Source organism: Chiloscyllium punctatum, chromosome 17 (assembly GCF_047496795.1).
Source record: "Chiloscyllium punctatum isolate Juve2018m chromosome 17, sChiPun1.3, whole genome shotgun sequence".
Taxonomy (NCBI): domain Eukaryota; kingdom Metazoa; phylum Chordata; class Chondrichthyes; order Orectolobiformes; family Hemiscylliidae; genus Chiloscyllium; species Chiloscyllium punctatum.
The window spans coordinates 73,714,979-73,733,202 of NC_092755.1; the positions used below are offsets into that span (position 1 = coordinate 73,714,979).

At 37.5% G+C, this 18,224-nt stretch overlaps 1 protein-coding gene across 3 annotated transcripts in view; it reads right to left on the reverse strand.

The window, feature by feature from the left end:
* Positions 1 to 469: 469 nt before the first annotated feature.
* Positions 470 to 18,224, reverse strand: part of LOC140487976 (transmembrane protein 120B-like) — a 64,612-nt gene continuing 46,857 nt past the window's right edge. For all 3 annotated transcript variants that reach the window (XM_072587457.1, XM_072587456.1, XM_072587458.1), the window contains 6 exons: positions 13,640 to 13,705; positions 12,340 to 12,401; positions 11,301 to 11,393; positions 8,478 to 8,542; positions 6,570 to 6,638; positions 470 to 5,027 (listed from right to left, as the gene is read on the reverse strand). In XM_072587457.1, the coding sequence (XP_072443558.1) occupies positions 4,914 to 5,027; positions 6,570 to 6,638; positions 8,478 to 8,542; positions 11,301 to 11,393; positions 12,340 to 12,401; positions 13,640 to 13,705 (469 nt within the window). In that variant the 3' untranslated portion in view covers positions 470 to 4,913. The remainder of the gene's footprint in view (positions 5,028 to 6,569; positions 6,639 to 8,477; positions 8,543 to 11,300; positions 11,394 to 12,339; positions 12,402 to 13,639; positions 13,706 to 18,224) is intronic.

Here is an 18,224-nt window from a genome sequence, read left to right on the forward strand (position 1 = left end):
AGCTTTTCATCACGTTCCCAATTATTTCTGAATTTCTGCCTCTGAAGATTCCTCAAGACATTTTATTACATTAAATGAGTTAGATCATAAACAATTATGCATGGCTCTTCTGAAGGCATAATCAAGATTTTCACAAAAAAAATACTATGAATGATGGAATGTACTACTTCTGGCAACATATGGAATGAGATGTGAACAATTTGGTTGGGTTCCTTCAGATGAAACAAAAGTTCTTTGAATGAAGGATAATACATAAATTAATTGGCATCTCTCTGTTAACATATTAACCAATTTAATATTCAAGATTAGTTATACTTTAAGTCAAAACTAAATCCAAGTGAAAAATGCAATCACTGCTAAGTTATAAATGTGAATACTGTTAAAGTTGACAGTGTAGTGGTTCAAATGTCACAAGACCAAAATATAAACTACAGTTGGAGATCTGATGTCAAAATTTATAGTCCAGGTAATGTTTTCTTGAATCATTTTATTTTTTTCAGCCTTTTACACAGTGACAAAACAGTAAAAGCCTCATAAAAGACCAAATCTTCCCTGCAACAATTAAGTCCATACAGTTCTTGCTTCTTAATTTTATTTCATAGTATATGAACTTCATAAAGGAACTGCAGCTGCAAATGTTTAAATGAAGATTATCCAGGAAGCATATATTCATAAATTAGCATTTCAAGAAAGACATTTTCATTTGGGACATTTTAAATGAGGCCACACATTACCACGACTGTGTTGTTTAGGTATAACCGATTTCTGATTATCCCCATTATTGCAGGTTGTTTTTTTTTAAAAATAAAACACCTATCCCAGGACTTCAATAAGTTGTTAGCTCACTGCAAATTTATTTCACTGATCATTTATGTTCACTCTGTATGATAGAATATGGAATCATACACTTCAAGTTGCTTATTGGTATCCTTCTTAAATCACACCATGTGCAACTAACCTTGGCTTTGTAATAAAGCTAAAATGCTGTGGATACTGGAATTCTGAAACATACAGACAAAGAATGCTGGAGAAACTCAGCAGCTCTGGAAGCATCTCTGGACAGAGAAAGAGAATTAATATTTGAAGTGTACCATGACTTTGTCAGCCATGAAATGTGTTGTAAATGTTTCTTAAAAGCTTTTGACAGAGGCAGAAGCCTAGTACAAATGACAAAGGGGTTGTTAATGGTGACAAAGAGAAAAAATGACGCAAAATGTGTGCAAATGTACGGTGTGAAAGGGAGGGAATGCACCCTCTTTACTAAGGATAAACAAGACTGTGATGTTGGGTGGCAGGGGGGAGCGAGAGAGTCAATGTGGATAACAGACATAAATATAGTCAGTTTTTGAAGTATTGAATTCAATATTGAGACATCAAAGCTGGGACTGAACTAAACAGAAAATGGGGTTTTGTTCCTTGGAACATCGCAGCAGGCCAGGACACAAAACGTTAGCATGAGAGCAAGATGGTTTATTGAAATGACAAAAAAAACTGGGAGGTCAAGGTCATTCCACGAGACAGAGAGGTTGTGTTCTGCAGTGTTTACCGAGTCCACATTTGGTCTCACCAATGTAAAGATGACTGCATTGTGAATGCAGTAGACTAGATTGAAAGAAGTACAAGTGAAATACTGCTTCACCTGAAAGATGTGTGTTTAGACCTTGGGCAATGAGGACAGAGTTGGTGAATGGGCAAGTGTTATACCTCCTGCGGTTGCATGGGAAGGAACTTAACCAGGGTCATGGAGGGAACAAATCCTGCAGAATGCCAACAATAAAAAGGGACAGGGAAGGTGTTTGGTGGTGGCATCCTGCTGGAGGTAGTGAGGATGAACCTTTGAATGAGAACACTAGTAGGGTGGAAAGCAAGGACAAAGAAACCCCAGTACTGTCCTGGAAAGCATGGGAAGTGATGAGGGAAAATGTATGGGAGATGAAGGCCCTGTCAACCACAAAGTTTTGTTTTTTTATGGGGGGGGGGCACTTTCAGTTGCGGAAACAGGAGGTCATGTTGGAAGCAACCCAGTGGAAAGCGACAGCAGTAGAATAGGGCGCGACATTGACATAACTGTGGAAATCGGTGTGCTTCCTCAGAAACAAACACTGAATGCGAGGAAGGAAACAGTCAGATGGACTAGGTGAAGGTGAGAGAAGAATGGAAATCGGAAACAAAATTGATGTTTTTTCCAATTCTGGACAAGAATGGGAAGCAGCTCCAAAGACATTATCAATGGATCGGAAAAAGAGCTTAGAGTATGGGTCTGAGTTGGACTGGAACAAGGAATGTTCCACATTCCACACAAATTCTATTAGGATCCAAATGAAATAATTTGTTAAAAAAACTGTAGCTTATTACTGGTCTGTTGCACTTTGGTATTAAAATAATTTAAATGAGACTTGCCTGATAATATGTGGTTTCAGATTTTTAAAGCAACTTAATTTTTGACATTTAACACATTCAACTGTTCTCATTTTATTCAAAAATAATCTGCTCCATTGATTCAAAAGTTAGTTGTCCTGTGACAAGCAGTAAAAAATAATTTTAATATTTTAGCACGAGCAAATTGAAAACACTGCATTATTTTGAAAAAACCTTTACATAAATAATTTCTTGGTGACAGTTAGGTTTCAGACCGTAGAGGTCTTAGTGACTCCCCAATATGACACGATACGACACAATCCTATTGAAGCCTTCTGGAACTCAATCATGTATATATTTTTAGCTGTATAGACATCCATCCAGTCAAAAATGAAAACTGCAATTATATGCTGCTCATAATATTTATTACACAAGGTTTTTCATTTATAAATTATATTGACTTTTGTAAACAGTATTTAGTTTCTGCCCAGATACTTTGCTCCAGAACAAGTAGATTTTCACATAAGCTATGAGTTATTGCAAATCTCTTTCAAGCACCTTATAAATTATTAGACTGACATTAAAAATTCCAGATTTTGATATCAATTAAATGTGCGATCAGAAATAATGAGATTTTAATAAATGCTAAATCACACTTGTTGGCGATATCTGCCGTCTCAGTACAGTTCGCATTTGGCCATAATGCCATAGCTGCAATGCTTGCTGTTTATCAATGTATTAAGGTAAATGTGCCTTCATTTTTAAAGACTAATGGGCTTTTGCTGTCACACAGTAGACCACTAAACAGATATGCCCTCATTTTTGGTTTCTACATGATTTTACTGTGTTTAAGCTCATTTCTAAGCTGAGAGTTTGGAAATGCCCTGAAATATAAATCAGTGTCACATCAATTTTAAACAAATAATAAACAAATTTATATTGAACCTGATTTTCTGTACTCATTAGATTTGGTTCTATTGTTGTGAATAGTAGATAATTTTTAATGCTACTGGAAAAAACATAAAATTCCTTTTCACCAAATGGAACTCAACTCAAAAGAAATACATTCAAGTTGTCTGACATTTGTTTTCTTTAGGTTTAGATGAACCACTGTGACAGTCTATTAAATTTTCATCAACCTGTTACAAACCTTGTCAAAGCTCCAAAGTTAATCAAATTCTTGATCGAAATGTAAAACTTTACCTTTTTGTAAAAAGGGAATTACATTTGTTGTTTTACAAGAACATTAAGCGAGCTATACTAATGGGTTTTAATGATCTTAACATTACATATAAATACAGAGTATATCACAGAAGTTTACATACAAAATACTTAGACCAGTACAAGAGAAGAGCAAATGGATTATCGAAGTTAAAAGAAAATTGGGCAATTTATTAACATTTGTAGTTGTTTGTGATTAAATAAAGAGATATCTCAGTCTGAGAACACACTGGTGTCTAAATGTGCCCAGCATTATTTACAAAATGTTGTCAATTTGAAGAAAATCTTAATTCATCCACAAAGTCAACTTTTTCACTAAAGTAGCGCAACACAGGTCCATGCACAATCCCAACCTAATGGATTCTCTCCTGGAGATGTTCCATCAAGCATAAGCATTAAATGAATCCCAGGCACTTCCCCTGAATGCAGCAAGACTGAAAGATCAGAGTTATTCTGAGTCATGCTTTGCAAATGCAACTAGCTAAATTAAAAGAGTGGCAGTGGTTTTAAAGGCAAGTTGTTTTATCTGAGAGGGTCATCAGAGATGGTGCATGGAATTGGGAAAATTATCTTTAAATCAAAATTCAAGCAAATAATTCAATAAACAAACAAAGAGGAAGGGTGAATGAATGACTATTTTAAAAATTTATATTATGCACACAATATCAATTAAATTAAATAATTCAATATTGTAATACACAATCACTTGATATTAATATAACATCTACAAGAGTGAACAGACAACACATTCAGAATTTATAGGAATATTATGCTTTGTATTTTAAATGGCGCAGTATTAAACTTTTAACTGGAGAACAATCTTTTTAGTTGGTGAGTTCAGATTAACTTTTTATCAAAATTTATTTCCCATCTTTACATTGCAGAATTTCACAAACCAGATATCTCTTATCAAAACATGATAACGTTTTAATCAAATAACTGATCATGGAGAAACATTTACTCTACGGGTCCACATCCTCTTCTGTCACCTGCCCACCTCATCAACATCATTATCAGAAAAGGTCCATGATAAAATAAATCACATCAAGAATGGTAACATATCTCAATAATAACACTGAAATTAATCTTCAACAAACTATTTAAAAGGACAATAATTTTAAATCTATACATCGATATTCAAAGTAAATTAGCATTGTCATTTCTCAAAGAATTTGAGTTCAGAATGCAGCTAGCATCAGATTTCTTAAACATTTGTGCAACAGTTGCAAATCCAACCTCAATGTGCAAGTGTTCAGACCATCACATAAGAGCACAGACAAAATAGGAATATTGTTGCCATGTTCCTCAATGTTATTTTAGCAACTTTCATATATTCATAGCTTCTTCAGTTTATCTTTATTTTTCTGAAATTTTTGATGGACAACTTTAAGAGTAGTAAGAAAGTTCCCAAGGAAGAGCACCAGGAATGTGAGTGCCAGGACAAAAACCTGAGGAGAGTGGAAAACAGGTAAAACATTTTAAAAAAAATGACAAAAACACACCGACACCCAGCATGGCTTTTAAATTACAAAAGCAAAACAAACCATCACTGCAAGTTTAACCATCTGTGGGACCACCCCCACTACAAATGTTTCTACCATTCCCAGCCAAGGCTCCCACTCCAAACAGGCACGTCAGCCTTTGGCCAGTGCATTCACACTTTGGAAATGCAATAATAGAACAAACTTGCAAAATGAAAGAAACCATCATACACAAATGACTATCATTTTGGAATGATTTTGAAAATAAATCACATTCCTTGCATTTGAACACCATATTCTGTCCATTAAAAAAAAACTACATTATTTGGGATTGTTTATTATTAGCAACAGATATGGAGAGGTCAAAGATGGCATGCTGGTGGTATGTTTTATTTAAAGTTACAAACTATGTCATTTTTAATATGCACTTCTTATACTAACAGTTGGCTCAGATGATGGAATTGATTGCAGTTTACTGGGATCAGTCGATACACAAATCCATATTACTGCAATTTCAAAGGAAGGGGAAGTATCTCTGTCCAGGTGGACTGTTCAGCCAATGTCAAAGACACAAGGATTTAGAAACTGTTAACACCCATTGCTAGACTATGTTCGCCAAGCTGGGAATTTGTGTTGCAGACATTTCGTCCCCTGTCTAGGTGCTATCCTCAGTGCTTGGGAGCCTCCTGTGAAACGCTTCTGTGATGTTTCCTCCGGCATTTATAGTGGTAGATTGCCAACCTACCACTGGTATAGTGGTATATTTGAGATTGCCAACCTGCCTGATGGATATGAGTGCAATTACTTGCTGTTAAAAGGAAAATTTGTTGGGCAATTGTTGTGTCTCTCAAATCTATATTGGCTTGGGCTTCAGAGTAAGAAGGCAATTTCATGACTATGCAAAGGTTCCATCAGTGACTTTGTTTCATCAGGCAGCTGATGGTCTGACATCAATGAAACATTGAATATAAAGTATCATAACTATGAGGAAAAGCTAATATAAAAGATCCAAGTTGCATAAAATTGACTAAAATTAGCAACAGCCTTAAATCTTTAAAGGCCAGGTAAGAAATCAAGTATTTTACTGTAACCTAGTGATATAGTCATATCTCTTATGCCAGCTTAATTATACTTAATAAAAAATTATTTCTTGGCTGTTTCCTAAGATATACAGTTTGTCAGAAAGATTACTATTTGTTTTTCAATGGAAAGACCAGGAGACTATGCTTATATTTACAATTAACTGATCTGCAGCATAAAAAGACGTTACTGGTTATCTAAGGCATGCTACATTATCAGGTACAATGTATGTATTTGCATGCAATGAATGCTAATAGCCTTTTGTGGTAAACCAACTAAAAAAGGTATCACCCAAAATATCTGAAATAGAATAGGTTCTATTAATTGGAACACTTCCAGTCAGAGGTCATGCAGAGAAGGTGAACCTGATGGTAGACATACTTGGAAAAATTTTACCAAAGCAGAAATTTTGATCTGTACTGTACTTACTTGCCATTCCTTGCACCGCTCATGTTGCGCGAGTCCAAAAAGTGTTACCGAATTATATAATTGCCAAAACTACAGAAATAGGATAAACAAAGTAACAAAATTAAATTAACTAAGTACAAATACAGTTAAACCCATTTGTTTTTTCTGTCACAACTTTCTCGTCCTTTTCTGAAGATGTTGAGGCCACATTTCAGCATAGTTCAAATGTGTCTCTTGCAACCATCTTGCACCTAACTCTTTCCAGTTGAAATTCAGTTCATAATTTGATATAGAGACATCACTGACGTTCAATCCTGTCCTCTCCCAGTGTGCATTCAGATGTTCAGCTGTAAACTGTGGCCAACCCTATGCAGTCGGCAACAATCTAGTTCTCTAGTTGTCCTCTTAATGAGCAAACCAAACTTTCCAGGAGACAAGTGACAATGTATACTTTTACATAGACATTTTAGTTTGGAGCTAAAGTCAAGAGGGGTTCATATTTCTTTGCATCCCATAACTGACCAGGAATCTCTTCCATTCTTACCACCACTAACATATCTTAGAAGCACTGGAGATGATACTCAACCTGTTTGGCCATTTCCCTTAGCCAATGGGTTCTGCACTGACACTGGAATCCAGGGCTTCTGGGCCAGAGACAAGGATGTTACCCACTGCACCACCTTAAAGTTATAGGTATCAAAAAAGAAATAATCCTGACATTGAAGCTTGAGAATACTACTGTCCACAATCCTCCAGCCTGGAAAACAACAATTCATCACAACTTGCTTTATCTCCTTTAAAGTCAAATCTTTATGTGAGCTGATACTGACCCTGTTATACCATGAGTTCAATGTTTTAGTTTTTTTTAATGTGGTATCTGTCAAGGACTTTCTGAAAGTCCATTAAGACAAGATTCACTTCATCAACATACTCTGTTGCATCATCAAAAATTCAAATTATTTAGTCAAGAATGATGTTGATTTACTTTATTTTACTTGATTTCTTTAATGAAGGCAAATCTCTCAAGTACCAATTCATTTCCCCCACTCAGCCATAAGGGATTCCAAAACATGATCCACCAGTAATACATTGACCAGTTTGTTGTTGGTTACTCGGAATGTCCTTACACCCTTTCTTGAACAAGAATGCCACATTTGCCACTTTACAATTCTCTGATGCATCCTCTGATACTGGGAGATTACAGCAAAACCTCTCAGTATCTCTACCATACTTGCCTGAACAAACTAAGAGTGGTGCTGGAAAAGCACAGCAGGTCAGGCAGCATCTGAGGAGCAGGAAAATCGACGTTTCAGGCAATGCCTCATTCCTGATGAAGGGCTTGTGCCCAAAATGTCGATTTTCCTGCTTCTCGGATGCTGCCTGTCCTGCTGTGCTTTTCCAGCACCACTCTAATCTAGACTCTGACTTCCTGCCTCTGCAGTACCCATTTTTGCCTGAGGAACCGAAGACACAAGTTATTCAAATTAACCAACTTATAGAAGCACAGCTAACCTTTCCAGTACATCTTGCCTGTCAATTTTAATCTAATCCATTGCCTTTGCAATCCCTGCATTGACTGATATTTGATCAGCCTCCCTTCTTGAGTTAACATCGATATAAAATACTCATTTAAGTTTTCTAACCTTGCTGTGTGCCTACAAGCATCCATCATTTTTTGTCCCAAGTAGGGCCCATTCCATTTCTTACTATTTGCTAACCATACAGCCTGAAAGAAAGATTTTGTATTCTTTCATGTTAACTGCTATTCAATTCTAACATCCCTATCTTTTTATCCTCAAACTATTTTATTTGGCTTGTTCATACTGTTCCAAAGCTTTATATCTTTGAATATTATTCATTCCCTCCAAAATCAGATTCCATGAAATACATTTGAAAACATTTTCCAAAGAAAAAGACAGTTATACTTACATGACCAAAGAAAAGAAACGGAAGAAGAAAAGTTAAACCTCTCCACATCCATGACTGAAATCCTTCTGCAATTATAAATACAGTATGGATAATCAGCATATGAGAGTGGTGTCAATGTGAAAATTCTTAACTTGTATCAAATTTTGGGAGTTAAAATAAAAATGTAAGAATACAAACGTCTGTTTCTTACAGTTAGAGAAAAATAATGATTTCTCCTGTTCTATATGGTAACTATATACTCTGCTCTTTGGGTTCTTTCTTCATTTATACACAAACAAGAGAAATCATCAACAACTGGATAGTGTAAGTGTATATGTAAACTAAACTTATTTTCTTGGAATTTGGACAAGATACCAAGCAGTAAAGTTGGACATTTCCATACTCCAGAAATGCACCTACTTAAGATGATACATCTCTTGCTTGAATTGAGATGTGACAGTTGACTAAAAAAATTCCTCACTTTTTCTCCGACTGATTCCAACAGAAAGTCCTAAGGGTTGAAATTATACTTTCTCACTACATCCAGGTGAATGCTGTGGAATTTTTATTTGACCTTCAGACACTAGGAATAACATTTTGTACATCATATGCTAAGTACTAGTGACAGGAACAATTGTGATATGGTTGAGATTCACTATGTATCCAAATTACCAACTAGGTGCCCAGGTTTAAAGCCATAAGAGATCAGTGGACAAAACTAAAGCATGGAGGATTGGGGGTAATGTACAGATTGAGAACTATTTATAGTCTATTGGCCAGAGTGGGAATAAATGCCAGGTGGCAGGTGGTGATTAGTGGTGAATGACAGGGATCAATGCTTGTGCCCCAGTTATTCGTATATATATTTAAACAAATGACTTAGAGGAGAGAACCAAATGTAATATTTTGAGGTTTGCTGACAACACAAACTGTTGGGGGGGCTTATTAATTCTGAAGATGATGGAAGAGGGCTTCATCTGGACAAGTTGAGTGTTTGGGCAAACACATTGCAGATGCAGTACAATGTAGATAAATTTGAAGTTATACACTTTGGCATGAAAAGCAGAACTGCGGTGTCTTAATTAAATGTTGAATGTACATACGGCTCTGGATATCACTGTACATTAGTCAATGGAAGTAAAAAAGATAGGTGTAAGCAATTGGGAAAGCAAATGGTACTTTGGCCTTCACTGCAAAGAGGATGAGAGTTCAGAAGTAGGGATGACTTACTGCAGTGATATAGTGCCTTGGTGAAACAACACTTGGAGTGCAGCAAAAGGTTCACTCGGCTGATACCAGGGATCACAGAACTATTGGAAGAGGAGTGATTAATTCGACTGGGCCTGTATTATAAGACATTAGAAGAACGAGTGGGGCTCTGATTGAAAGAAAATTTTAATAGGGCTAAACATACAGATACAGTGAGATAAAACAAAGAACTACAAGTGCTGGAGACTTGAAACAAACAAAAACAGAACAGGGCGGTACGGTGGCTCAGTGGTTAGTACTACTGCCTGACAGCACCAGGGTCCCAGGGTCGATTCCAGCCTCGGGTGACTGTCTGTGTGGAGTTTGCACATTCTCCCCGTGTCTGCGTAGGTTTCCTCCAGGTACTCCGGTTTCCTCCCACAGTCCAAAGATGTGCAGTTCAGGTGAATTGGCCATGCTAAATTGCCCATAGAGTTAGGTGCATTAGTCAGAGGGAAATGCGTCTGGGTGGGTTACTCTTTGGAGGGTCAGTGTGGACTGGTTGGGCCGAAGGGCCTGTTTCCACACTGTAGGGAATCTAATCTAATCTAAAAATACAGCAGGTTCAGAACTATTCTGAAGAAAGTTTGCTCTATTTTGTCTCCACAAATACTGCTGGACCTGCTGAGTTTCTCCAGTAATTTGTTTTTGTTTGCTCTAGATGCAGGGAGGATATTTCCCACATTTGGAGAGTCTAGAACCAGGGTCACAGTCTCAGGAAATGGGGTCAGCCATTTTGGACTGAGATAATGAAACATTTCTTTCCTAAGACGATAGTCAACCTGTGGAATTCTCTACCATTGAAGGCTTTGGAGGCCAGGTCACCAAGTATATTCAATAAAAAGTGATTGATAATTTTTAGACATTAAAAGCTTCAAGGGGTATGGAGACAAAGTGATCAGCTATGATCATGTTGATGGTGGAGCAGACTTGAAGTGGCATTTGGCTGACTCCTTCTCCTAGTTTCTATTACTATAGAATAATGCTCAGTGAAGATGGCATGACTGATTTACTTAAACAGATTCCGATAATTTTCATTGCAAAACTGCTGTAGTTGATTCAAATTAGGAACTGAGGAAACTTACCAATGCTACATCAAGCATAAGGGAAGACTTTGCAATAAATGAACTTAAATTAAGCAGGTATGTCAAATCTACAAAGCTGGAAACCTTTGTATCTAAGAGGCTACAGGGAATGGCTCAGAGAGTAGTTGGGACTAATAAAACTGAAATGCCAATTCGAACAGATAGTGGGAACATTTGTCATCAACTGAAATAGTTGAAGTTGGCAAAACACCGCCACTACCCCAAGGACAACTGAGGAGAGGAAGTTAAGTACCAGCCTGCCATTGTTGCTCACATCCCTAGAATAAGTAATAATAATTTTAAAAATGTTGATGTGACTCTTGCCACAGGAACTGAAGTAAAATCTAAGACACCTGAAATCTATTCACTACATCCACACAGGATAACAGTCAACATCGAGCCACTAGTCCATGAAGGATGATGGGCATCAACACCACAACCCCTTACCCTGTGGCTCTGTGTTACAAACATTCAACATTGTAGGAAAACAGGTTATTGCTATAGCACATACCTACTGTAAGGTCCATGTGATCTCTTTCCCCCAGGGCCCTCAATCTATAAAGACAGCCACTTTGGTAATAATACTGCAGGAACTGTACACAACCTGCAAGAAAATAGATTCATAAACTTAAGAAATTATGTATAATTCAGGAACACTCAGAGGGCAAAAAAAATATAAGTATCAATGGATATCTGTTTCCATGCTGTACATCTCTATGACTATGACTCTATTAGACAGCTCTAAGTATGCTGACTATGTTGCTTAGAGAACATTGATAAAATTTGATATTTTCTAGAGTCTGTTAGTCAAGAACAGAATGATTACTTCCTTATCGTTAAAATCTCATTAGTTGTTGGATACAAACATTCTTCTTGAACCCAAGAACAAGGAAATTGTACAGTTGCTTATTTCCCATCAACTGCATCAAAAGTACCATTTGTCTTAGATGCCATTGAAAATATTAAACAGTAAAATCAAAATTAACAGCAAGGCATCTTTCCCCGGGCTGGTGAAATGGGGAATCAAATAGGTACAAATTGCCAGCACAGTTGAAAGGGTGAATGTTGGATTTTGATGTGAAGTCACTCATCTTCAGCACAAGCAGGCTCTAATTGTCACACTTTATGTACAATCCACAGTCCAGAGAATATACCTGATCTAGATGCGTAAAGGAAACTCAAAACTCCATGCAATTTCTTTCTCCATATTTACTTATTTAAAAAGCACTGCTTTTGAAAGCAAACAAATGACACAAAGAAACCAAAGTAACGTTGTTAACTACAGATCTATGTCAGGCTGTCTTTCACCAATTTTATACAATTACTATATGAAGCAAAGTTCTACTAACGTTATTTGGAAAAAAAGGTTTTAGACGCCACATTGAGAAGTGAGGCCACAATTATAGTCAGCCTGAGCAGAAATGCAATTCATAACATTCATGGTCCAAATTGATCACCAAAATTTGCATAGTGCTACAAGATCAATAAGCAATTGTTCCTTCAACAGAAGTTAGCTCACAAAATTAAGTAACAGAAAACAAAATACTTACTTTGATAAATGGAAAATGCTAGAAATTGGCTACGAAACATCTGATACATTAACCCATTAGGCCTTAAGAATAAAAGAGATGAATATTAACAAAGAAGATTCAGAATTATTTTCTGATCATTTATGTGAGCTCTTAAATCACATTTGCATTCAAATAATCTTTAAAAATAGAAGTTTTTAAGTAGTACTGCAAACTATACTTAAAAATAACCTAGTCCAGTGAATGATTTCTATTTTCCAGTCACTAATTCCACCAACTTCACTTCCTTAATATTTTTACTCACTGCCTGAGTTATCATGGCTTGAGTAGGAGTCATTCTTCACTACTTGAAGCAAAATGACCATTTTATGGGAGAGTCTTTACAAGTTACTTAATTGTGCAAAAGAATTAACTATTCAAATACCATCATTAAAACAGGACTAAATCATTTAGCCACACAGGCCTGTTCTGTTGTTCAATTTGATCACGGCTGATTTGTATTTCAACTCCATTTTGCCAGCTTGCTTCCTGATCTCCTATTGTGCTGGGCAATAAAAATCTATTAATTCTAGTTCGAAATGTTCAAATTACCCTAGCTTCAGCAGATTTTTGAGGGAAAGCTCCACAACTGCACTAAAAACTTTGCATGAGAGCACACTTCTTGGAGGTTATTCCTGAATGTCTAATGTTGTTAGAGCTAGGCCAAATGTTCGATTGCTCCTAGAAAAGGAAATAATTTCTAAAAATAAAATCCTTTAATCAACTGAAGCACTTTAGTTAGATAACACTTTATCTTCTATACTCAAGGGAATACAATCCTTAAAAAAACATTTCAGCTATCATTCTTGGAGAATCTGCACAACATTCTCTGCAAGGGAATTCTCTTAGTTGAGCACCTGAATGAAGAACTTCAAATGGAATCTATCCATTGACATAACCTTCATCTTTTAATATTCTAACCAACTTGAGATAAAGGCTAAAATTCCAGCTGGTGTCTGCACATGAGCACTTCCAGAATAGTCACAGTATTGTGATCAGTTGTAAAAACATATTGATTAATTATTATTTCCTCAGTTCAGTGAAGTTATAGCTAATTGCAATACTGCACCACTTTGTTTGCTGCAACGAGCAAATTCAACACAGACTGAGGATGGAACATTTCCAATGGCATGAGCGTGAATAGTACATACACGCTTAACAGGAGAATGAAAGACTTCGCTGTAAATATAACGAGATAATGGACTACAAATTTCCCAAAATAATTTAGAACAGTCAATGGTGTAATTTTCCCAGGTGCTGGGGGAAACAAAAAAAAACTTACCATGTTAACATTACCCCAGAGAGAAACGTCGACACATAATGATGAGACACCCACCAGCCCTTGATTCTATCAAATAAAGAAACAAAAAAGTGAAGATCAAAGATTATTGAAACCAAATTAACTATTTATTAAGGTCACTTGTAATGTGACATTATGATTCAAGTTTCCAAAGTATCAAAAAGCACTGAAACACATGTAAGCTGTCAGACACTGCAAGTTAAAAAAATTTAACAAAGAAAAGAAAGCTAGGATTGAATTAAAAATAATTTGTGCATGCCCAATGCAAGAACTTTTAAAAATTAGAAGTTGTAATTTAAGCCATTTCAGAATTAATTCCAGTTATAAACTGCTAGAAACATGAAATGCCTATGGTGTTCTACATTAGTTCATACATTCTTTATGGGTACCATAATGGTTAGCATGACTGAATTTGTAATCCAAACACCTGGATTAATAGAACCAAGACACAAATTATAAATTTACTGAGCAGCTTGGGAATTTAAATTCAGATAATGAATTGAATCTACAATAAAAGCTAATTTTAGTAATGCCAAACATGAAATTATTGGATTGTTGTAAAAAAATCTCTGCTTTACAAACATCTTTTAGAAAAGAAAGCCTGTCTTTACACCATTTGACCTGTATGCAACTTCTTGGCTGATTAAGTCATTCTGTGGAAGACAGGTGTTATAAGGAAAAGTTTCATAATAAGTTAAACCAAACCATCCAGCATTGACCCAAGCACTGAAAACATCAAAGATGTATCCAGGCAAGTCAACTCTGCAAGATCCTCTACACCAAATCTGGGGTTGTGTCAACACTGATATAACATACCATTTAAGCAACAGCTTTGTTAATGGCGAGTAAGTCCTGCTTGATGTTAATGCGAGCATTTATTCCCTTGATAATAACAGGGAAGGTAGGATATGCAATGCTGCTAATATCACATCATGGATGCCCAGCTTTGATTCCGTGATTGTGGCTCAACATCTCAGGCCTTTGTCACCATACATGTTCTGACGAAATGGCAGGACAGACCCACGAGAAATGACATGGCAATAATGCGTATAAAGTCAGAAGTATGTGACCGGAAGGAGGTACTCAACACTTGTATTCTGACTCTATCTGGACTCTTGACATCAAGAATGGACCAGTATGTCTTAATCTACCACATGAAGAAACAGTACTCCTTCATGTGTCACCCAAAAGCAACACAAAAACCAGCAACCACTTTGGGGGTGGGTGGTGAAGAGAGAATTCACAATGAGTTTCAACATCCATCACCAAGAGTGCTATGGTAGCACCACTACCCTGAGAAACACAGCCATCATACTGGCAAGCTGCGGACGTTAAACAACTTAACAAAGGCAAAAGCTGCTTGACTTTGTTTACACGAATCAATCCATCTGTTGCAGCTATCTCTGTCCAGGTTAGTATTGGTAGAGTCCTGTCTTGACACGGAGAACATCTTCCTTTGGTGTTGTGTGGCACTTAGTGTGACAAACTGTGATTCAAGACAATTCTGCAACCTAAAACTGGACTCCCATGATACACTGTGGGATACTAACAACCTTGCATTCCCCATTTTACCATTTGCATCAAGCTAGGAGATTAACATTAACTTACTGAGAGGTGTCAGGCATACCCTAAGAATGAGCAGCCAACTCAGTGAAGCAACACAGGACCACATGCACAATAAACACCATCAGCAACAGGTTTTAGTGAGGAACCAAGTGATTCAACATCTATGAATCATATTGAAGCTTTGCACACTTGCCATATCCAGCTATGAACGGTGGTGGGCATTTAATCAACAAAGTGAAGAGGTATTCCCAACAGACTAAGGAGTTCAACAAACCAGGATACGGAATAAGAGAAAGCTGACATATTTAGAGTCATAGAGTTATAGAGATGTACAGCATGGAAACAGACCCTTCGGTCCAACCCGTCCACGCTGACCAGATATCCCAACCCAATCTAGTCCCACCTGCCAACACCCGGCCCATATCCCTCCAAACCCTTCCTATTCATATATCTTTCCAAATGCCTCTTAAATGTTGCAATTGTACCAGCCTCCACCACTTCCTCTGGCAGCTCATTCCATACTTGTACCACCCTCTACATGAAAACGTTGCCCCTTAGGTCTCTTTTATATCTTTCCCCTCTCACCCTAAACCTATGCCCTCTAGTTCTGGACTCCCTGACCCCAGGGAAAAGACTTTGTCTATTTATCCTATCCATGTCTCTCATAATTTTGTAAATCTCTATAAGGTCACCCCTCAGCCTCCGACGCTCCAGGGAAAACGGCCCCAGCCTGTTCAGCCCCTCCCTGTAGCTCAGCTCCTCCAACCCTGGCAAAATTCTTGTAAATCTTTTCTGAACCCTTTCAAGTTTGACAACATCTTTCTGATAGGAAGGAGACCAGAATTGCACGCAATATTCCAACAGTGGCCTAACCAGTGTCTTGTACAGCCGCAAGGCCTGAATGAATGATCATCTTGGCCTCTTAGGAGATCAATGTAACTAAGGATGTCAGTCTAAACCCAATTTAGTTCATTCCACAATTATCACACAGCTTAAACACATGGGATCCAGCAAAAAAACCAAAACTTATGGATAACAACATATTTGCTCTATTAGTAAAGACCTGTGCTTCTGAATAAGCTGCATCTCTAGACAATCCATTTCAGAACAGCTAAAGCTGACTTCTACCCAACCAAACAGAAAACTGTTCAGTTATGTCCTAGCCATGAAAAGCAGTCTGGCCAATTACCCCTGTCTACTCTCAGCATCAGGAAAGAAACAGAAGGTGCCCTTGACAGTGCTATTAAGCAGCATTTGCCAATTACCTGCACACTGATTCCAAGTTTAGGTTTTACTAAAGCTTTGGTTCAGATACAGACAAAAAAAAAAGAGCTGAATTCCAAGGATGAAATTAAAGCATTATTTGACCAATTGTGGCATCAAGGAACTTTAACAAAACTGAAATCAATGTGAATGGAGGGTGGGAACTGGTTGAACTAATATGAAGCACAAAAGATGACATTTGTGGGTCAAATAGCATAGTCCCCAGACAGTTGTTCAGGGGTATGCACTAGCGTCAACCATCTTCATTTTCTTTAGTGACTTTCCCTCCAAAAAGTGAGGCTGTTTAATGATTGCAGGTTGCTCACTATCATTTACACCGAGTCATAGATATGTACAGTATGGAAACAGACCCTTCTGTCCAACCTATCCATGCCGACCAGGTTTCCCAACCCAATCTAGTCCCACCTACCAGTACCCGGCCCATGTCCCTCTAAACCTTTCCTATTCATCTACCCATCCAGATGCCATTTAAATGTTGCAATTGTACTAGCCTCCACCACTTCCTCTGGCAGCTCATTCCACACAGACACACCACCCTCTGCGTGAAAAAGTTGCCACTTAGGTCTCTTTCCCCTCTCACTCTAAACCCAGGGAAAGGACCTTGTCTACTTACCTAGCCATGCCCCTCATGATTTTATAAACCTCTTTAAGGTCACCAGTCAACCTCTGATGTTCCAGGAAAACAGCCCCAGCCTGTTCAACGTCTCCCTATAGCTCAAATCCTGCAACCCTGGCAACAGTCTTGTAAATCTTTTCTGAACCCTTTCAAGTTTCACAACATCCTTCTGATAGGAAGGAAACCAGAATTTTCTCAGAGGGAATCTATACACACATGCAACATGTTATGACCCAGAAAACATTCAGCGTTTAGCTTGTAATGATAACTAACATTCATACAATGGAAATGCCAGGCAAAATAACCTCTCGTCATGGGAGTCTAATCACTTCTCCTTGACATTCAATAGCATTAACATTGCTAAGTCCAACACCGAGGAATAAAGAACATTAACTTGATCAACCATGTAAATACTGTAGTTATCAAAGACTAGATATTCTGCTGCAAGTACTCCTGACTTTCCAAAATGTTTCCACCATCTACAAAGAACAAGTGATGAAATATTCTTCCCTTACTTGGATATAAACCTCCAAAAAAAACCAAGAAATTTGACATCATCTAAGTAAAAGCTGGCTTCTTGATTAGCACTTTATCTACCACATTGAACATGTACTCTCTCCACTAAGGGCACACCATGGCTGCCATATGCAGTACCTACAGGATGCAGTGAGGTTTCTTAACACCACATTCAAATGTGCAATTTTACACAAGGTGCATACTCATCGGCATGTCAGCTTCCCTCCAAGTCACATGCTATCCTGATTTGGAACTATAAAATTGGTACAGGTACACAATCCTTTATCCAAAATTCTGAAATCTGAAAAGCTCAGAAATCCAAAACTTTTTCATGCGGTGTGGAATGTCATTTTAGTGTGCTAACAGGTGATCCAACTCCACACCCACTCAAACCACATCACTCAGATGTGGTGGTGTGGCCCAGTACTCGCAGCTGTCAATTGTGTCTCAGCCCTCGTACTATTTCACATGTGCATCCGCTGAAAGGTAATTATTTTATTTCACTGTGAAAAATGTCATTTATTCTGAAATCTGAAAAATTCCGATAAACAACTGGCCCCAAGGATTTTGGATAAAGGATTGTGT